The 21,019-nt window shown below is 55.3% G+C and overlaps 1 protein-coding gene across 4 annotated transcripts; it reads left to right on the top strand.

Annotated features, from left to right (window-relative positions):
- Window positions 1–1,857: 1,857 nt before the first annotated feature.
- LOC106145129 (protein LTO1 homolog) lies at window positions 1,858–16,238 on the top strand. 4 transcript variants are annotated; one of them, XM_078045430.1, is made up of 10 exons: window positions 1,858–2,000; window positions 2,168–2,414; window positions 4,126–4,327; window positions 5,621–5,666; window positions 6,337–6,436; window positions 10,307–10,603; window positions 11,008–11,113; window positions 12,051–12,121; window positions 14,624–14,738; window positions 15,026–16,238. In XM_078045430.1, exons 6-10 carry the CDS (start codon window positions 10,554–10,556, stop codon window positions 15,092–15,094), a joined length of 411 nt encoding a protein of 136 aa, XP_077901556.1. In that variant the 5' UTR covers window positions 1,858–2,000; window positions 2,168–2,414; window positions 4,126–4,327; window positions 5,621–5,666; window positions 6,337–6,436; window positions 10,307–10,553; the 3' UTR covers window positions 15,095–16,238. The 4 variants fall into 4 exon arrangements, with proteins under 4 accessions (XP_077901556.1, XP_077901555.1, XP_077901553.1 ...); XM_078045429.1 differs by having other exon boundaries at window positions 1,861–2,000; window positions 10,452–10,603; window positions 14,621–14,738; XM_078045427.1 differs by having other exon boundaries at window positions 1,861–2,000; window positions 14,621–14,738.
- The last annotated feature ends 4,781 nt before the right edge of the window (window positions 16,239–21,019 follow it).

The following is a 21,019-nucleotide window of genomic DNA, read 5'->3' as shown; positions in this document are numbered from 1 at the left end:
CCAGTGGTCCTTGGGTCAGGGGTACAGAGGAGCCGTGTTCTCCGCTGGAACCTCCAGACGCGCTCTCAAGGTAAACGGGAGGCGCTGAGCACCGGGTACTGATGTGAGTTTGCTGGGAGGAACCACGTTTCGTTAAGTTTAAAAATCAAAGCTTCATCTGCTCGCGAACCTGGTGGAATATTTACCGGTGAAATGACCCAGCCACCGCGGAGGGCCACTGAACGTCAGCAGGGCACGGTCGATGCGATGCCTGGAGGCGCCGCGGTGGTGGTCCACGGCAGCGCGTTGAATCGTCTCTAACGAATACGGAGAAGAAAACAGGATCCTGGAGTGGGACCTGCTCTCCACCCAGTGCCTGGAAATTTGGGGTGATTTTGTGCTGACTGGTGGACCGCCAGCCTGGGCCCTGCATGACCGCTGGGACCACTGGGACCTCCTCTATCGGGAAGGTCGTCCTCTTGGATGGAGCACGCAGCTTCGGGAGGGCCACACTTGGAGCCGCGAGGGAGCAAAGGGACCCCCACCTAGCCAGCCAGGTCAGCCGAATCAGCCCTGGCGATGGACCCTGTCACATTGTGAGCGGCATAGGAGACACAGGACACGGTCTCAGGTGACAGGCGCCACGCCAGATCCCCCTCACATCCTCCATTTATTTTGATGGTTAAAAAAAAAAAATCTTTTGGGCTGGGAGTAGCTCAGCGGTGAAGCTGGCGAAGCTGGTAAAGCTGGTCCTCCAAATGCCCGAAGTCGGGGTTCCTTCCCCAGCACCAGCGATAATTAAAAACACATTTCCACAGCCGAGTTGCTGAGCTAGACACCCAAGGCGGCGCCTGCGTGGCTTCGTTGCGGTGTCCCTTAGATGTCACGCTTTCCAACCCCTCTGTGGGGACGCGGAGGCCAAGCTTGGGCGGGCAGGACCCAGGCACCCAGACCAGGGGCTGCAGGACCAGGGGAGGGGGAACCACATTCTCCCTTCAGCCAGCGAGGACAGAAGGTAAAGCCAAGTGGCCCAGCAGAGGGGAAGGCAGGGAGGGAAGGGCGGAGCAGGAAGGGAAGAAGAATGTTACTCTTATTTTGTTTAATGTTAGTTTTTTAGTTGTAGTTGGACACAAAAATCTTTATTTATTTTTACACGGTGCTGAGGATGGAGCCCAGGGCCTCCTGCGTGCTAGCCAGCGCTGTACCTCTGAGCCACGACCCCAGCCCCCAGGAAGAACGTTATTTTTTTAAAAAAAGAGAGAAAAGAAATCCGTGTGTCCGCGGTGCTGCACGTCTGTGATCCCAGCGCCTCGGGAGGCTGGTGTGTGAGGACCGGACCGGGGGGTTGAAAGCCGGCCTCCTCAACTTAGTGAGGCCCTCAGCAACTTAACAAGACCCTGTCTCCCTGTCTCCAAATAAAAATAAAAAGGGCGGGGAATGTGGCTCAGTCAGCGCCCCTGGGTTCCATTCCAGGGAGGGGAGGGGAGGGGAGGGGAGGGGAAGGGGGAGGGGGACTGGGAGGGGAGGCAATGCACACTAGTCCGGTTCACAAAGCCCCTACTGTGTGCCTGGAGTTGGGCACGTGGGCTCCTTCCCGTCCATGACCAGCGTGGACAGTGTATCCAGAACTTTTTTCCGTTTAGAATGTTTATTAATTTGCAAAAATATTTCTGCCAGGTTCTCCGGTGGCCACGGGAAGTGGGTACCAGCAGCCTGGGTGGTGAGGCGGCCCTGCTCCCTGTCACTGCCTGGGCCCGGGGCCTCAGAGGCAGGCTGGGTAAGTCAGGGATCATGGGGCCTGGAAGGAGCCACTGCCTGGCTTCCGGAGGGGGACACTGGCGCGCTGGGAGGGGTGGGGAGGGAGGCGGCTCCCGGCTCCTCTCTGCAGGAAATCCTGCTCCACGGGGTCGGGAGAGCTGTGAGGAGGCCCAGGCAGGGGGAGGCCACAGCCGGGGAAAGTGGACCCCAGAGGCCCAGAGCTGAGAGCCATCTGCAGAGGGGGTGTCAGTCACGGGTCATGGGTGGGTCCTTGTCATGCGCCCTCCCCCCAGGCAGGATGAGGCCCCGCGGGCAGGATGCGGGCAGGAGGAGGCCTCTGGGTGGTACAGAGCCGACCCGCCCACTCCCCCCCCTGGCTGGATGGCCCCGTCCACCCCGCCCACCACTTCTTCCTTTGTCTCTGCTTCAGCTGTGAGCCTGCGACTGGTTGGGGTAAGGAAAGGCAAGAAAGCAGCTGCTCACCTGGCTAGCCTCCCTGTGGAGATGCCCTGAAAGGCCTCCGTGGCCGATGCTGTGGCCGATGCTGTGGCCAGCGCTGGCGCTGGGTCTCTGGCCGGCTCACCTCCCAAGGCCCGGAGGTGACCCACACTGCCTTCTCATTTGACCATTCAACGACTGTTTGTCGAGTGCCCACTGCGTGCTAGAGCCTGTGCAGAGTAAGTTCTGCTGACATTGAATTGTTACATATTATTTAAGTTTTTTTTTTTTTTTCAAAATTTAGCAAGTTAAAAAAAAATCGTTTTCCAGTGTTTTTGGTAGGATGTACTTAGGACACCTCTCTTGGGTGGATGGTATTTTGCTGAGTTGGGCAGGGACAGGTGAGACACATCCCATCACTTTTATTCCAAGGGCAGATAACGACTCCCTCATCTTTCTTCTTTCTCTTTAAATTGGAGAAACTGTATGTTCCTAGAATCAAGGAAAATTTCAGATAGTGCAAAAGCACTTGGCCCAGCCAGAGGTGACCCGGTATTATATGGACTCCTCCACTCCCCCTGGGGTCTGGTGAGGGCCAGTGACTAGCCCCAGACCAGGCAGTTAGGATAGTGTGACCCTTCTTTCTCTCCTCGGCCACTGGGGCCTTGCTTCCACAAGGTGAAGGACAGCTGCTGGACCTGTGGCTGATTTTGTATGAGTGGGAAATGGCTCTTCCTGGTTCCCACCGGGATGCAAGGGCTTGTTTGTTTCTGCAGCACAACCAGCCTAACCTGACTGATACAAGGATGTACAGTGGACAGTCTGTCTCCCTGAGCCTTCCTGTCCCTCCCAGTGGAAGCTCCATTGACAGATCCTTGGGCCACTTTCCTAAAATCTCCTCTGCTTTTATGTTAGCATGGACACCCTGAGACAGCCCAGAGGAGGCATTCTGGTGGAAGTTGCTGGTTTCCCCCCTTCGGCTTTTGGAACCAGGGCTCTATCCCTGTGGTTAAGGCAGAGAGGAAAACAGACCCTGAGGAGCTGGAGGCTGGGGTCACACAGGCTGGCCAAACCTCAGGTCTTGTCCCCCATGGACGGCCAGGCTTATGCCATCCCTGCTGCCTGGGGGTGGGCAGGACCCTCCTGCAGCCAGGCAGGTCTTATGCTCACTGGCCACAGCCACAGACCCCCAAGCCCCATTCCCGGCCTCCTGCTCTGTGGCTGCCAGAGGCTCCCCAGCAGGCGGGTAGAAAGTGGCACTTCTGGGTCCCTCCTTTAGGGAAGGAACAGGGTGGAAGTTCAGCCAGAAAGCTCAAGCATGTCTTCTCCCTTGAATTCCCTTACCACCGCCCCATGGGTCAAACCTGGGCCCCCAAATGGCCTCTTTTCCAGCTGTGTTGTCCTTGTTTATCATGAACATAGGAGATGTATGGCCCTAAAGTGAGCCGTCATCTGGTGACTTCCTTTTAAGAATTTAAACAGGCCTGGCGCACCCCTGTCATCCCGGTGGCCTGGGAGGCTGAGGCAGGAGGATCCTGAGTTCCAACTAGCCTCAGAAACGTAGCCAGGCCCTAAGCAACTCAGTGAAACCCTGTCTCTAAAATAAAACATAAAAAGGGCCGAGGACAGGGCTCAGTGGTTAAGTGCCCCTGAGTTCCATCCCCTATACCAAAAGGAGAGAGAGAATGTAAAGTGGCTTCCCCCTTGAAGAAAGGTCTGCGTGCTTCCTGCAAAAGTAACAGACAAATAAAGAGCAGGGGCAGAAACAGGTAAGGGAAAAACAGCCCCCACCTGGGCCACCTCCCACACAGGCTGCTGCGGCTCAGGACCCCTCCTTGAAGGTTGCTTCTCTGCATCTGTGAACACCTGTGGGCGTGCCCCAGGTCCCTCTGGAAGCAGATCACGAGTGGATGCTTTTAGTTCAGCGCTTGCTCCTCCGCCCCCCTCCAGGGCGCTGCTGCTGCTGCTGCTGCTGCTGCTGCTGCTGCTGCTGCTGCTGCTGCTGCTGCTGCGGTCCCGCCTCTGGGTCAGCTGACTCAGTCTTGCAAGCCTCTGCTGTTTTGCTCCAGAGCTCGGCTTCTAACAAGTCAGTACCTGTTCCCGGACCCTTTTTCAAGATTGAACTTTGGATGGATTTGGATTTTCACTTCAGGTATGTTGACCTGGTTTGTCTCTTGAATTTTTTCCCTTTAAAAAAAAAAAAAAAGTGTTTTATCTTAGTGAGGTGGGTTTCTGGGAATCCATTACGCCATCCCCTTTATACCTTTGGTTAAAAAACTAAATATTTTATGATGGTATTCCTTTTCTGCGGTGCCGGGGATTGAACCCAGCACCTCGTGCTTACCAGGCAAAATGCTCTGCCACTGAGCCATAGCCCAGCCTGCTGCCAGGCAGACACAGAATCAGTACAACTTCCAGGGAAATGAAAACCAGCCTAGAAAAGTCCACGCTCTCAGAAGCTCTCCAGAGTTTTCACTGCACCAATACTACATCATTGGTACCACAAATCTATCACATTCTCAGGTGAAAATCCAGCTTGTGAGATACACACAGGCAAACATCGCGTATGTTTTCTCAAAAACTGGCAAGGCAAGGGAGGTGTTCTGGTTTTTCCTGCCTACTTTTAATGTGATCCATCAGATTTGGAATCATTTAAGACTTCTGAAACCAATACTATTGGCACTTTGAGTCTTTTTCCAACGTCAGGGCCATTTTTAAGGTGTGGTTCTATTTGAAAGCAAAGCAGTTTTTAAACATAACAGTGAAATGCCCAAGATAACACCATCAGGCTGGGCACAGTGGCACACGCTGATGGGAAGGCAGTCTGGCTTTGAACTTGCGATCCTCCTGCCTCAGCCTCCCGAGCCACTTGGGATGACAGGTGTGGGATGACAAGTGTGGGCCACAGGCTTGTTCTTTTTAATTTCAGCTAATAAAGTTCATGCTAAAAAAAAAATGTCTTTTAAATATGCAGTAATAACAGAACAGTCCCCTCCTTGGGGCATTGTTTGAAATATCTGTCAGTGGGCAGGGGAGGGCTCAAAGGTGTACACGTATTAAGATTCTGGGAAGGGTCAAGAGTAAAGATGTGACACCAATCAGCCGGTGGCCAGAGTGGCCGGGTGGAGGGTGGATTTCCTAGCTTGCTTCCCCCTTGGATTACCAGTGAGGCCTGCTGCTCCATTTTGGCTCCCTGTGGCTCCTCCCTGTGAAGTGTGAGTACACTGGTCCCTTCTGTTAGAATGTGACGTCCTGCCTCCTGTTAGAAAGCAGGGGTGTCTTCCCCATGTCAGTCAGCTCTTTATAAGCCAGAATTACTGTTCCTTTGTGACACAGCTTTTGTTTTCTTCCGGCTTTCCCAGGGCCAAGTTCCTAGGTTGACGAGGCTCCTTTTCCTGCTGTGACGCTAGGGACCTGGATTTCTTAGTGTTTCTTTCTCTTGCAGCTGGACTCTAATTCATCTGGAATGACTTTGAGGAATGGTATCAGAGGTGAGCGGAACTTGACTTTTCCCATGTGGCCGATATCATTTCCATTATCGTTATGGATTGGAGTTCCCTCCCCAATCGGCTCGGGACGCTCTTTGTACACGTGAGAAGGTTTCACATCTCCATGTTTTTGCTCTCTGGGCCATTCTGGGGGAATTCCTTCGTTTGTCTCTTCTTGAACCAACATACTGAGACTTTAGCTCTTCATGTCTGACACAGCAAGTTCTGTTATCATCCCCCCCCCGCCCCCGCTTTTTTAAGCCTCAGTTATTGTGAACAGTTTATTCAGGCAGACAGAATTCAGAATTCGGACACACTTTTCCCAGACCATATGCAATTCTGCTGGGTACTGATTTGCTCAGTGTCCCCACACAAGTTTGTGGTGTATCTCGAGTTTTCTTCATAGAGCTCCTGCCTGAATTGTTAGAAATATTATTTCTAAGAAATTTATTGTAAGTACTGCAAAGCATGCCCCTCACCAGGCCTGCAGAGACCACTGTTGATTATGATTGGGATAACAGGAAGCAGGGGATTCTGTTTGTTTTGCTACTTTTTGTATGTATTGCTACTTTCGAAACCCTATTAAAATTCTGAGAAGGTTTTACAGGAGGGCTTTGGGTTTTCCAGATGGGTCACTTGCAAAATGTGATGCCTCTGCCTCCTACACTTGCAGGTGGCCTTCTGCATTGCCCAGGTGTGGCACAGGAACTCCCGGGGGCAGCGCTGGGATAAGGCATTCTTAATTTGAGGGACAGGCTTCTGGTGTTCCAGAGGTAGGTTCTCTTGTCGCAGCTCATCTGAAATATTTTTTAAAACGTTGTTCAGAAAATGCCAGAACTAAAACCAACTCCTGTTCTTTCTTTTTTAAAGAAAAGAGTGGATGCCTTGGCTGCAGGGCAGCCTGGGCAGGGTGGGTGCTCTTGTGGGCAAACCCTTCTGTACAACTTGATTCTTGACGTTGCATGACTTACTCTGGTTTTGCTTAAAACACCAACAGCGAGAGCCAGAGCTCGGGGTTGGGGATTTAGCCCTGTGGCAGAGCGCTTGCCTAGCATGTGCAAGGCCCTGGGTTCGGTCCTCAGCCCTGTAAAAAACAATTACTAAAAAAGTATAAAAAAATACAAAAAAGGATTAAAAAGACCAAAAAAAAACAAGGTAACAGCACACACACAACCTTTTCTTCCCCATCTCCAGATCACTCTTGCATTTTGGGAGGGGTAACGTTTATGACATCCTTTTTTGGGCACTGCACCACCCATCACCCCTGGTGGGGGCTCTAGCCGGTTTTGCTTAAAACACCAACAGCGAGAGGCAGTGCTCAGTTTTGCTTAAAACACCAACAGTGAGAGCCAGAGCTCGGGGTTGGGGATTTAGCTCAGTGGTTTGTGCTTAAAACACCAACAGCAAGAGGCAGTGCTCGGGGTTGGGGGATTTAGCTCAGTGGTTTTGCTTAAAACACCAACAGCGAGAGCCAGAGCTCGGGGTTGGGGATTTAGCCCCGTGGCAGAGCGCTTGCCTAGCATGCGCAAGGCCCTGGGTTCGGTCCTCAGCCCTGTAAAAAACAATTACTAAAAAAGTATAAAAAAATACAAAAAAGGATTAAAAAGACCAAAAAAAAACAAGGTAACAGCACACACACAACCTTTTCTTCCCCATCTCCAGATCACTCTTGCATTTTGGGAGGGGTAACGTTTATGACATCCTTTTTTTTGGGCATCCCAGCACCCATCATCCCTGGTGGGGGCTCTAGCCGGTTTTGCTTAAAACACCAACAGCGAGAGGCAGTGCTGCTCGGGGTTGGGGATTTAGCTCAGTGTTTTTTGCTTAAAACACCAACAGCAAGAGGCAGTGCTCGGTTTTGCTTAAAACACCAACAGCGAGAGGCAGTGCTCGGGGTTGGGGATTTAGCCCCGTGGCAGAGCGCTTGCCTAGCATGCGCAAGGCCCTGGGTTCGGTCCTCAGCCCTGTAAAAAACAATTACTAAAAAAGTATAAAAAAATACAAAAAAGGATTAAAAAGACCAAAAAAAAACAAGGTAACAGCACACACACAACCTTTTCTTCCCCATCTCCAGATCACTCTTGCATTTTGGGAGGGGCAATGTTAATGACATCCTTTTTTGGGCACCGCACCACCCATTGCCCCTGGTGGGGGCTCTAGCCGGTTTTGCTTAAAACACCAACAGCAAGAGGCAGTGCTCGGTTTTGCTTAAAACACCAACAGCGAGAGCCAGAGCTCGGGGTTGGGGATTTAGCCCCGTGGCAGAGCGCTTGCCTAGCATGCGCAAGGCCCTGGGTTCGGTCCTCAGCCCTGTAAAAAACAATTACCAAAAAAGTATAAAAAAATACAAAAAAGGATTAAAAAGACCAAAAAAAAACAAGGTAACAGCACACACACAACCTTTTCTTCCCCATCTCCAGATCACTCTTGCATTTTGGGAGGGGTAACGTTTATGACATCCTTTTTTGGGCACTGCACCACCCATCACCCCTGGTGGGGGCTCTAGCCGGTTTTGCTTAAAACACCAACAGCGAGAGGCAGTGCTCAGTTTTGCTTAAAACACCAACAGCGAGAGCCAGAGCTCGGGGTTGGGGATTTAGCTCAGTGGTTTGTGCTTAAAACACCAACAGCAAGAGGCAGTGCTCGGGGTTGGGGGATTTAGCTCAGTGGTTTTGCTTAAAACACCAACAACAAGAGCCAGAGCTCGGGGTTGGGGATTTAGCCCCGTGGCAGAGCGCTTGCCTAGCATGCGCAAGGCCCTGGGTTCGGTCCTCAGCCCTGTAAAAAACAATTACTAAAAAAGTATAAAAAAATACAAAAAAGGATTAAAAAGACCAAAAAAAAACAAGGTAACAGCACACACACAACCTTTTCTTCCCCATCTCCAGATCACTCTTGCATTTTGGGAGGGGCAATGTTAATGACATCCTTTTTTGGGCACCGCACCACCCATTGCCCCTGGTGGGGGCTCTAGCCGGTTGGGAGGGGAGGGGGGATAGTAGGGGATAGGAAAGGTAGCAGAATACAACAATTACTAATTGGGCATTATGTAAAATTGTGGATGTATAACTGACATGATTCTGCAATCTGCATTTGGGGTAAAATTGGGAGTTCATAACCCACTTCAATCTAATGTATGAAATATGATATGTCAAGAGCTTTGTAATGTTGTGAACAACCAATAAAAAAAAATTAAAAATTAAAAAAAAAAAAGAAAGCAAATTAAAAAAAAAAAAAAAAAAAAACACCAACAGCAAGAGGCAGTGCTCAGTTTTGCTTAAAACACCAACAGCGAGAGCCAGAGCTCGGGGTTGGGGATTTAGCCCCGTGGCAGAGCGCTTGCCTAGCATGCGCAAGGCCCTGGGTTCGGTCCTCAGCCCTGTAAAAAACAATTACTAAAAAAGTATAAAAAAATACAAAAAAGGATTAAAAAGACCAAAAAAAAACAAGGTAACAGCACACACACAACCTTTTCTTCCCCATCTCCAGATCACTCTTGCATTTTGGGAGGGGCAACGTTTATGACATCCTTTTTTTGGGCATCCCAGCACCCATCACCCCTGGTGGGGGCTCTAGCCGGTTTTGCTTAAAACACCAACAGCAAGAGGCAGTGCTCGGGGTTGGGGGATTTAGCTCAGTGGTTTTGCTTAAAACACCAACAGTGAGAGGCAGTGCTCGGGGTTGGGGATTTAGCCCCGTGGCAGAGCGCTTGCCTAGCATGCGCAAGGCCCTGGGTTCGGTCCTCAGCCCTGTAAAAAACAATTACTAAAAAAGTATAAAAAAATACAAAAAAGGATTAAAAAGACCAAAAAAAAACAAGGTAACAGCACACACACAACCTTTTCTTCCCCATCTCCAGATCACTCTTGCATTTTGGGAGGGGTAACGTTTATGACATCCTTTTCTGGGCACCGCACCACCCATTGCCCCTGGTGGGGGCTCTAGCCGGTTTTGCTTAAAACACCAACAGCAAGAGGCAGTGCTCGGGGTTGGGGATTTAGCTCAGTGGTTTGTGCTTAAAACACCAACAGCAAGAGGCAGTGCTCAGTTTTGCTTAAAACACCAACAGCAAGAGGCAGTGCTCAGTTTTGCTTAAAACACCAACAGCAAGAGGCAGTGCTCAGTTTTGCTTAAAACACCAACAGCGAGAGGCAGTGCTCGGGGTTGGGGGATTTAGCTCAGTGGTTTTGCTTAAAACACCAACAGCGAGAGCCAGAGCTCGGGGTTGGGGATTTAGCCCCGTGGCAGAGCGCTTGCCTAGCATGCGCAAGGCCCTGGGTTCGGTCCTCAGCCCTGTAAAAAACAATTACTAAAAAAGTATAAAAAAATACAAAAAAGGATTAAAAAGACCAAAAAAAAACAAGGTAACAGCACACACACAACCTTTTCTTCCCCATCTCCAGATCACTCTTGCATTTTGGGAGGGGCAACGGTTTTGACATCCTTTTTTTGGGCATCCCAGCATCACCCATCGCCCCTGGCCGGGGCTCTAGCCGGTGGCACCTGCCAGCCTCGCCCGCGACCCGAGCCTCCGGCCCGGGCAGCCTGAGGAGTCTGTTCTGTGACAACTCCTCGGGTGTCTCTCCGAGCCACACTGGCCAACACGGTCCCATCTACTCATTTTTTTTTTTAAAACGATGCAGACGTGTCCGGTTTCCCCCACGTGCGGCCAAGTGGACGCTTCCGGCGGGAACGGACTGGCCCATTGCGAAACAACGGGGGGGCGGTCGAGGGGGACGCGTGCGTCCTGAACCCTTTTGGGCCTTCTCGCGTGCCGTCCCTACCCAGCCTGCTCCGCGCGGCCGTCCCCGGAAGTGGGCTCGGCGTCCTCGGAAGTGGTGTGTTGCTGCCAGAGCCTCGCGGCGCCGTGAGCCAGGAGCGCCAGTGGCGATGGCCGGGAGGCAGGACATGTTCGACGCCATCGTGATGGCGGATGAGAGGTGAGGGGCACGGCCGGGACCGCGGGCGGTGGCTGCCCGCGCCCGAGTGGGCAGCGGTGTCGCGCGAGGGGACCCGGCCGCCGGCTCCCGAGCGCCCGTCCCGGCGGCGCTGCAGCCCGGTCCGCGTCCCCGAGGCGTGGATGCCGGGGTCGGGAAACCGTGGAGCCGGCGGCGAGGGCGGCGGGAGGCTCCGGCCTTGCTGCGGGCCGTCCCTCTCGGGCGCCCTGACCGAGGGGTAGCTTCGCGGGAGAGGGCGGCGGCCGCGGCGGGAACCGGCCGTTGGCCTGGGCTTCGGGCCTCTGCTGCTCGAGCCTGCTCGGCCTGGGCGGGCTGTGGGTGGCACGAGAGGGAGGGTCTCCCGAAGCACCTCCCTGGGCTTATCGCAGCCTCGCCTCCTCCATCAGGTTCCACGGGGAAGGCTATCAGGAAGGCTACGAAGACGGCAGCAGTTTGGGTCGGATCGAAGGAAGACAGCATGGCGCGCTGCGTGGAGCCAAAATTGGGTCTGAGGTCAGTGGGAGCCTCCGCTCACATGGACGCTTTCCCAGTTTGTAATGTACTCAGATGCTCCGTGCGTTGAGTGGGACACCAAGCTCTGAAGGCCCCAGCCTTGTGTGGGCCTTTCCAGGCCGCCCAGGTCCCTGCGGGAAGTGTTCTTGGGACCCATGGCCCGAGCACGTTGCTGTCTGGAGACTGGGAGACCATTAAGTTATGTGGCTGGAGGATGAGAAGCCGTTGGTTGCCTCCACTTGCACTGGAGGCAGGACGCTGTCTTCAGCCACCTGGGTCCTCTCCCAGAGACCCAGCGCCTGTGTTTGTATTGAGATGCTAAGAACCGCGTTCTTACCTCTAAGAGGTTGGCCCTCTTACAGGTAACCGGCCCTGAGTGCAGAGTCTGAGGCAAGGCAGTGAGGACAGCATTCTCTGCGTACCTCTTGCTGAGGTCAGGATGTCCCTCAGCAGCAGTGGAGTCTCCTGAGGCTATGCCCAGATGTCATCCCCGGCTTCATTCTCATCTGAAGGCTTGGCTATGGCTGGAGGATCCACCCTGAAGGTGGCACACTCACATGACAGTGGGCATGGACCTCTCCACAAAACCCCTCAGGTCCTCCTAGCACTGAAGGGCAAGTGGTCCAAGAAAGCAACACAAGAGTCCCCGTCTCTCTATCCTCAGAATCACACCCTCTCTTTGCCTCCATGTTCTGTGATTGTACAGGCCTCCCTGGGGTCAGGGGAACTGCTCAGGGTGTGAACGCAGGGGAGGAGTGAGGGCTGGCTGCCCCACTGATTAGCTGCCTAGTTGCCACTGCCCATGCTCCTTGGGTCCTTCCAAAACACTAGCAGAAGCACAGCTGCCTCCTCCCCTCCTTGTGTCTAGGAATTTGGTAATTAGGTTCAGTGTAGCCAGCTCTTATTAATTTTACTCTCCAACGTCTTTAAAATACAGATTGGGTGCTATCAAGGCTTTGCTTTTGCGTGGAAGCATCTCCTACACAGTGATGCCAGCGAGAGAGACAGGTGAGCTCTGAGCGTCCTTTCCTTTTTTCCAGGAGGGGTGCTGAGTTCACTAACAGTGACCTTGGGCATTAGTTTTCCATTTTCTCATCTGTTAAGTGGAGAAAATAATAATGTCAAACTTAAATGCTGTTAGATTTAAAGGAAATAATAAAGACAAAATGTTGGGCACATTGTAGTCATTTGATGAACACTGGTAGTTTTCAATTCCCTAAAAAGTTCCTTTCCCAGCCATTCCCCTGGAATCACCAGTGCACCAAGTGCTTGTGGACACCAAGATGGTAAAGTGATGTTAAAATTTGTACTTCTCACTCCTGAGCTTCTGATGAACAGATCACTGTGTCTCACTGTGACTAGGGCTCAGAAGTGCCCACTCCATGGTCCCCAGGTGCCTTTGGCTGTGGTAAACTCATTTCTGACACCAGGAGGTGCTGCTGTTATTATCTGAAGGGGTTCAGCCTCGTTGTGTCTGCCTGCCGGAGCCCCTGTGAGCCTGTCTTGCCTGTCCTCCCTCTCAGGTTGGAAACTGCCCTCCAGTGAAAGAAAGGCATGAGGCTCTCAGGAGTGAGAGAAAGCAGACTTAAGCTTGAACTCTGCATCGTCTGACACCTGGTATCCTAGCCCTTGTAGGTGGCATCCCTGTTCATGCAGCTTGTCCTTTTATTTGAAATATCTTGAGTTTTAAGAGCCCAGGCCATACCCATATTCAGAAATCACAACAAAGGTGCTGTGTCTGAGTGGTTCTGGGGTTGCCTGCGTCTGACTTGTCCCAGTCCCTTGCCTGCTCCGTGTGTCTCAGCAGGTGGTACTTGTGCAGAGGCTGCTTCTCCCAGCCACAGGGCAGCTGTGGCAGCCTATGTTGCCACCAGGTGGCGCCCAGAGCTGTGCTTTCCACTCGGGCCAGAGGATGAGGAGAGGGAGGGGCGCCAACTTGAGCTCTTTGGCCAGCTCATTCTCCCCACTTCTAAAGTCTGGCTTTCCTAACTCCTCAGAGCAGCCCACCCAGTCTGTCCAAAAGAAGACAACCTGCTGCCGCTGATGCCAGGCTGGTGGGAACCCTGCCAGCCCCCACACGTGCAGCCTGGGGTCGCTGGACCCAGAGCTTTGTCTTCACAGGTGTTAGGTTTATAAGTCAGTGCAAAGGGCTGGGCATGCAGCTCAGTATGTAGAGCATTTGCCCAACCTGCACAAGGCCCTGGGTTCCATCCCCAGCACCACACACACACACACAAAGAAGTCAGTGCAAATATTTTCTTCTCTTTCTGGTGCTGGGGATGGAACCCAGGGCCTTGTGCACACCAAGCAAGCGCTCTGCCACTGAGCTACACCTGCAGCCAAGTATGTTTTTTAAAGTGAGAAAGGGCTGCTAGGTGACATTCTACTGCAAGGATGTGAAAGGGCAAAGGACTGCTGTCTGCATGGCACGTGAAGGAGCGTAGCGCAGTGCCTGGGAGGCATGGAGAGGCGGCCCTCAGTCCCGGCATTGGCACTTGGTCACTCCAAGATGTTGCTATTCCCTTCTTAGTAGCTGGCGACCCCTGCCACAGCGGTGCTGGCAGGACTGCCCACACCTGTAAATGTGTGCCTACCTGAGCTGCCCGCCAGGTGTGTCTGCAGGTGCTCCCTGAGCAGGGAAGAGGTCAACCACCTGCAGAGGGGACATGGATGGGATTCTCCCACCCAGAATGCCCCCAACCTCACCTTAGCACCTTCCTCCAGTCTCTGGGAAGCCAGGGCTTGACTGCCTTGCATTGGACTTTCATGGTTTGGCATTTTCCAGGCGAGGTGGCCCTTAGGCGCTGGCTTGCCCTCGGTGAGTGTGCTCACCTGCACCTCTGTGAATACCAGCTCTCGGCCAGCGCGTGGGACCTGGCTGCTCTGAATCGCCATTGCGTGTGTATCCGGCATGCTTCTGTCCTCTGGGACAGATGGCCCTGAGCAGGGTCATCCTAAGAGTCGCTGTCCCTTGGAAAGCCCTGGGCCCCACCTGGATGTGCATTGAGTGATCTTTAAACTGCCCCAGGGGAGCCGTGGTCCCAGGGTCACTGGAATCGAGGACACTCATATGACTGTGCACGTCCTCTGTCTGCAGGTCACACAAATGAGCTAACACTTGTAACCCATGAGCTGTTGTCACTCCCCATTTTGCAGATAGACAGCAAGGTTGAAAGATGGGGGTATCTAAGTGTCTTGGATCAGGGACTCTCTTTTCTGCCATGTCCTGTCTCCTTCCCTGGAGAGGCGCCTGGGCGCAGGTGGCCTGCCCAGCTCTGGCAGGGACGCAGGCACATCGACAGTTGGGACCCTGCTGTCAAGGCGCTGGGCGTGAGTGACAGCCACGTTGGTAGGTAAACCAGCGTGATTTGATGTAATGAGGAAATCCATTTTCTGCCCTGAGCCTGAGCCTTCTCAGCAGGCTTGCTTCTTCAGGTGACGGTGTGGCCACTGCACATGTTGGCTTTTGTGTCCCAGGGATTTGAAGGTCTGCTTGTGTGCTTTCAGCAGGAAGATGAGGGTCTTGGAGTCCCTGATGGGAATGATTGAGAAGTTCCCCTACGATGACCCTGCTTATGACAGGCTCCACGAAGACCTGGACAGGATCCGGGGCAAGTTCAGGCAGGTCTGTTCCCTGTGTGCCTGTCCTCGGGGAGCTGGCACAGGCCCTGGGGTTCACTCGGTGGTCTTGGGTCTCGTACACCCCATGTGTGCTGTGTGAGTCACTGGAGAGGAGCATTGTCTCTGTGTCCCCATTCTAGACAGCTGAGGACAGTCTGGGACCGGTGTAAGGACACACCTCAGGGTTTCTGGTGGGGACGAGAACAGCTATAGCCAAGGGAGGGCTTTGCTCTTGCTAGTGAGCAGAAATGCACGAGATTTTAAAACGCTGCCTTTCTTTTGTGTGTTCAGCTGTGTTCATTACTGAATGTTCAGCCTGACTTCAAGATGAGTGCAGAAGGTTCTGGACTTTCATTTTGAAGATGACAGACGGGAGCAGATAAAACTTCAAGGGACAGATGTCTGCATGTTAAGAATGTATTAAAGACGAAACTGATGGGGTATTGGTTGTTCTGGAAGTGGGGGGTCCCAGTTTGGCCTCCTGCCCCCTGAGGTTTTGTGCCTGGGTCACTGTGATGCCCTGTCCCCTGTGTTGTGTGAGCGAGACTGCCCACCACTGCTCTGGTGTGGGACGCTCCACTGGCCTCCAGCAGGGCAGGCCTGGCTGGTCCTGGACTGTCCCTGAGAAGGAGGGCCATGGTGACTTGAGGCAGGTAATGGGAAGTGGGTGAGCTCCATGCCGCAGCCCAGCAGGTAGGTGGAGGTGGCGGTACTCCCCTTTACCCGGGAGGAGACTGAGCCACAGCAGCAGAGCAGGACTTGCACCCGTCAGTCACGCAGCCCCCTGGCACTGTGCGGGTGGCTCCTGAGCACCTGAGAACCCTGCCCTCCATTGCCACTGTGCCGGGCCCCACGGGCTCCAGTGCTCCACCAGGTTCAGTTTGCCTGGACACTCGGCTGGGAAGAGCAGCCGGCCGATCTTGAGGGGCCCAGGTGTGCCCTTCCCGCTGTCCCCAAGAGGGGGATGAACTGCACAGCATTGAGAAGTGGTTAAGCGGAAGTGTTCTGGATCAGACTCGCCACTGAGCTGCTCTCTACAGAGCGCTGGGCGTGGGTTGCTGAAATGGGTTCCTGCACCTGGGTGGGTGGGCACGTGGTGGCACATGTTGACACATCCGCACTTGGTCGTCCCGAGCTCACCACAGACTGCCTGTCCCACTGCTGTTCTAGAGTGTCTGGCAGCAGCGAGGTGAGGGGACATGGTGAGATTTCATATCTGAGGGTGCTGCTGCCCTCTTGTTAGGGACAGACAGCAGGTCACGCTGGGAGCACCAGGTTAGGCCCTGTCCTGCAGACTGCCCGCAGCCATCCAGGCCTCTAGAAGTCCTGCGGCACTCCACCTCCTGCGTCTCCCCGATCTCTGAGGACCAGCGGCGCTTCGCCTCGGGCACAGGGTCTGAGGGCCTCTGGCTGCTGCTTCACGGTGGGTTTCTCTGTTTTCTAACTTAGCTGTTTAATAATGTATTATTTTTCTTATTGGAAAAATAAACACTTTAAAGCAAAATTCTCTCTGGGACTGATTGTGACCACTCTAGCCACAGTGATCCCCCTCTGGAGGGTCAGGGTCTGCCTACAGAGGAGGCCTGTACCCCCAGCCCCTGGAGGCCACCTCATCCATCCTGCTGCCCTGTCTGTCTGCCTGCCTTCAGCCAGTGCAGTACCCCTGGCATGCCCTCCCTCCCTCCCTCCTCAGCCCCTTGCCCCCCAAACCCCTGCCGCTGTCCCAGCAGCAGCCACCACTTCTGGAGCCACACCTGCTCACTGGTTATCTTCCAGATTCCTGGACACCGACCTTGACCTGTGCCCTCTGGCCCTTCCTGGAGTACTGGGCCCAGTGTCGGGGATGCCTGGGTCTCCCAGCCAGACCTAGATTGCTGTGCAGACAGGGCCTCTGTAACAGCCGGGGGCCTCCAGGGCTTGGCCAGAGGGGGCTGCGTCTCGTCTCCTGGCTGTGGAGGTTGGCATCTGTGGGAAGGGTCACCTCACTCCGGAGAAGGAAGCGCTGTCTCTGGGATGTGACCCCTGGGCCAGCACAGGCAGTGCAGCCAACTGCAGGTGACGAGGCCCTGGAAGGAGCCTGGGCCTTGGTGCCCAGAGGAGTGTTGCAGGAACTGGCCTCTCGCTCAGAGCCACCCCTGTCCACTGGTGGTGTTTCTGTTGCTTGCAGACAAGCATCCTGCCCGCTGCCTCCCATCCTGTCCAGCACCATCCTGTCAGGCTGGTCTCTGGGTGGTGATCCTCGTCCGGGAGGCCTTGGCTTGGACTTCATCCCTTCTGGTGGGTCTCCTAGGGCGTGGCCGCCCCTCCTTCCTGTTAGAGCTTCAGTGCGCTTTGTTCCACTGCATACGTTTCTGTACCAGTCTCCTGGCTGCCATGACAGAGGCACAGGCCCGTGGCTTCCCTCCTGGAGGCTGGAGGGGCCATGAGGGTGCCACAGGGCTGGTCTTCTGGCAGCCTCTTCTAGTCTGCGGACAGTCTTCTCCCTGTCCTCACATTGGCGTCCTGGGTCTGCATCCTGATGTCGCTTTTGTTGGTTTTGCTCCACCACAGAGCCTCCTTCCCTGCCCTTTTAAAATAACGTTTGGGATGGCCTCACTGAGTTGCTGAAGCTAGCCTTGAACTTGCGATCCTCTTGCTCCAGCCTCCGAGTCTCTGGGGTTACTGGTGTGCCTCCCTGCGCCCAGCCTGATTTCAGGACCCTCAGGTGTATTAGGCCCTGCCTTGAGACTTCATTTTAACTTTATTGCCTTCTTAGAGACCCTCTCTCCAAATACTGTCACACAGGAGGCAGGGGATCAGGGCCTTAGTGCACCGATTCTGTGGGGGCTTGGTCCAGGCTATCACAGGAGCCCCTCTGGCTGCAGCGACAGTTAACTTGGAACTGAGGGTGAGTAAAGCCACCTCTCCAAAGTAGATGTCGCCTGACTGGGTGCTGCAGGAGCCAGCGGCTGGGCATAAGCAAGGTCAGCCCCTGCGGGAGCGAGTCACGGCAGTGGCTAACTCGCAGCCACTCAGCTGTGCTGAACAAGGCCACCTCTCACTTTCTCTTGATTCTGCTTCTCTCCTTAACACGGTGGGGAGTGGAAGAGGAGGAGGTGGCAGAGGGGCTGAGAAGCCTAGTTGGCCCTGGCTGCTGGCGGCCGGCCCCTGGCCTCAAGTCGCTGAGCTGGCTGCTTCCCTCGCCTTGCTGGTCGCAGTCTGCCCATGGCAGTGTTCAGCGGCTGGCCGCAGGCTGCAGGGGGAGGCACACAGGGCCTGAGCAATCTGCTGGTCACTCGTCCCGAGGCCATTTTCCTGGCAAGGTCTCTCTAGTCCACAGCCCGTCATGCAGCCAGTCTTACATCTCGAAGTCTGAGGCAGGGACAGGTGCAGGACCTATGCTGGCTGCCAGGAGGAGGACAAGCAGTGACCAATGAGCCCTCCGCTGCCCCAGGCCCTGTGGGCAGCTCTCCCAGGGGTGTGTGTGGCCCCGGGAGTCCCGAGGCCGGGGTGGCCTTCTGCTATGCCTGGGGATGAGGCCGGGAGCCCCTGAGGAGCCTCCCATTAACCTTCCAGTTGCAGAATCTCTTCACTGCTGCACTGCCCTGGGGACACCCGGGCCGCCTGGATAACAGCTGAGATGGCTCTGAGCTCATCCCGACGGACTGACCGCCGCAGTGGTCCTTGGTGGATGGAGAGTTGCAGCTCAGGAAACTGAAGACACTGAGCTCTGGGAGCTCATCAGAGCAAATGGGCGCCCAGTTCAGTGTCAGAGGACACGGGAGTCCAAGCGAGAGGGACTGCCCCCCAGGCTCAGTGACTTTGTTGTGTCGGGACTTTTCCAGGAAAAGTTGCTCTTTGCAGGGGCAATTTAGGGAAATGTCCCGTGATTGTGCAGAGCTGATGATTTCTCAGTGGGCATCGGGCTCCACTGGGAGGGTGCCCTGGCAGAGCTCCCCAGTCCCTTTAACCAACTGGTTGGCCTCTGGTCATGGGGCTTGGGGCCTCTGTGCTGGGCGATCCCTTGCCGGGGTCCTCCAAGCATCATGCACACCGTGGCGGGACCAGCGTGGAGAGGGCTGGCCTCGTGCTCTTAGCAGGGGTACCTGGGCATTGCTGTTCCCCTGCTGGGTGCACCCCAGAAACAGCAGGGGCTTGCTGAGCTTGCTGCTTGGCTTTGAGAACGCAGCCGGGTCTGTTGCCAGTGGAATTGTGTCCTCCAAAAGGAAACACTGAAGTCTCAGCCCTGGCACCTGGGACTGTGACCTTATTTGGAAATAGGATCTTTGCAGCGTCTACAAAGCTGTAAGTTAAGATGAGGTTGCCCCAGGGTGGATGGGCCCTCGGTCTACTGTGGCAGGGTCCTCCTGAAGGGGGGCACACCGAGAAGCACAGTGCGCAGACCGCAGCTCCGCCACAGAAGGAGGCAGGGCCTGGGCTGAGGGAGGAGGGAGGCTGCCGCCCAGGGAGCTCAGCCATGCTGTGCAGGCCCGGTGGACCCCCACCCACCCCTCGGCTTCGCCTACTCACCTGCAAAAGGGCCACCAAATATTCCTCTGCTGCCTTTTTTGTGAATAAAACTTTATTGGCACATAGCCCCACGCATCCTTCACTCCACCGTCTGGCTGACCAGGCACAACACGGTGCCTTGACCGTCCCCTGCTGACCTGCAGTCACGCACTGTCAGAGTGCCACTACAGGAGAGCAGGCCAGGGCCAGGGCCACACAGCTTACTAGTGTGTCCCCTGCCTGTCACCAGCTCATAGGGCATTCTGGGAGCTGGGGCAGAACTGCTCAGTGGTGTTCGGCACCTCGCCTGGCACACAGTAGGCGCACTATGAACTTGAGCTGCCCCGGCCCCTGCCCATGGTCATACGAGGGTGAGGAAGACGCCCCTGAGGCCCGGCAGGACTGGGGTCTGGGCAGCTGGTCCTGGTTGGGCCACTTAGCTCTGGAGCAGCCGCCACTGGCGGGCCCGCCTCCGCTGTCGCTAGGTGAAAATTAAAGGATTAATGGACACCGGCTTTGATAGGCTCAAGGCCACCAAAGCCCCTCAGCGGAGAGTTCCACATTCCCTCTTCCCAGTCCTCCTTGTGTGCCCCTGTGAGTGGTGGTGACAATGGCCCCCGGATGTGGGCCCCAAGGCCAGCCGCCCAGTGCTGCCCGCCCACCCGTCCGCGGGCTATTGTCTGCCCGGCCCTGCAGTGTGGCGCTGGGCTGGTGGGGCCCGCGGCAGGGGGACTGTGGGAACGGATTAGAGGTCCTGGGCTTTCTTCCCCGTCTTGCATAAACTCTTGATCAAAGACATTCCTGGGATGACAGAGCCCTGCGAGAGGCCAGCCCAGCATGCCCAGCGTGGGGGACGCGCACCCCGTGCCCCTGCTGGCCGGGGCAGCCTGCCGCAGCCTGCTGGCCTGGCCCACCGTGCAGCGTGCTCTCGGCACACGGCCTGCATACGGTGACGGTGACGGAGGGCACAGGCAGAGGCCGCCATCCCAACAGATGTGAGGCCAGGCCCTGCTGCAGGGCCTTTTGGGAGGGTCACATCATGAGCAGGACAGCACTGCCGCGGGCCCTCGCTCCTCTGGATGCTGAGGGACACTGCCCGCTTGGTCTTCCCCCCAGAAACACGCACGTGCCACTCTGCCAGCCTCTCCCCACGTCTTGATGACCCAGGCTGCTGCCTGGGCCCTGGGAGCCCGACCCTCCTCAGTGCCCACAACTCAGTACAGTAGCTGAGACTGGCCTGAGGTGACCCCTGGAGATGCCCAGACGTCCATCCCCTGCAGGGGCCCAGGACCAAAGCGGAAGGTTATGAGGGTGTGGACGCCCTCATGGAGGCCGCCTTTGTTTTGAGCATTGAGGAACAAGCAGAGATGCTCAGGGGTGGAGGGCCAGAACCTGGAGCCTGGAGCCGTCGGGCGTGCCCAAAGCTGGGGGCAGAACCAAGGTCCAGGGAATGGAGGCGGGGAGGGCAGGGCCTCAGGGACCTCGGGCCAGCTGGAAGCACAGAGGCAGCCCCATGGGTTGTGGACAGAGGGAGGGGGGCTGCCTGGGCACTGGCAGGCTGGTCAGGGGGCAGGAGGGTAGCAGGGAGAGCTGACCAGCAAGGCTTCATCTCCAGAGATCCTCAGAGGGCAGGCCTTGCTGTCCTTCTGTGACTGGAGAGACCAGCACCCAGCAGGGCATCCTGGGGGGTCAGCTGAGCTTGAGGGCAAGGATCACAGTCTGGGGTGCCAGTGACATCGTGGGTTTCACTGCCTGGCCAAGGAGTGTGCTTCAACGGTCAGCCATCACTGTGGGCAC

Source organism: Ictidomys tridecemlineatus, chromosome 4, assembly GCF_052094955.1.
Source record: "Ictidomys tridecemlineatus isolate mIctTri1 chromosome 4, mIctTri1.hap1, whole genome shotgun sequence".
Lineage (NCBI taxonomy): Eukaryota > Metazoa > Chordata > Mammalia > Rodentia > Sciuridae > Ictidomys > Ictidomys tridecemlineatus.
This window is presented reverse-complemented; position numbering and strand designations above follow the sequence as displayed.

Bases quoted from the DNA above. Each gene is read 5' to 3' on its own strand.
- LOC106145129 (XM_078045429.1), top strand. From the start codon at position 10,554: ATGGCCGGGAGGCAGGACATGTTCGACGCCATCGTGATGGCGGATGAG. The intron at 10,604-11,007 runs GTGAGGGGCACG...CTCCTCCATCAG, and splicing joins ATCGTGATGGCGGATGAGAG to GTTCCACGGGGAAGGCTATC. The intron at 12,122-14,620 runs GTGAGCTCTGAG...GTGTGCTTTCAG, and splicing joins GATGCCAGCGAGAGAGACAG to CAGGAAGATGAGGGTCTTGG.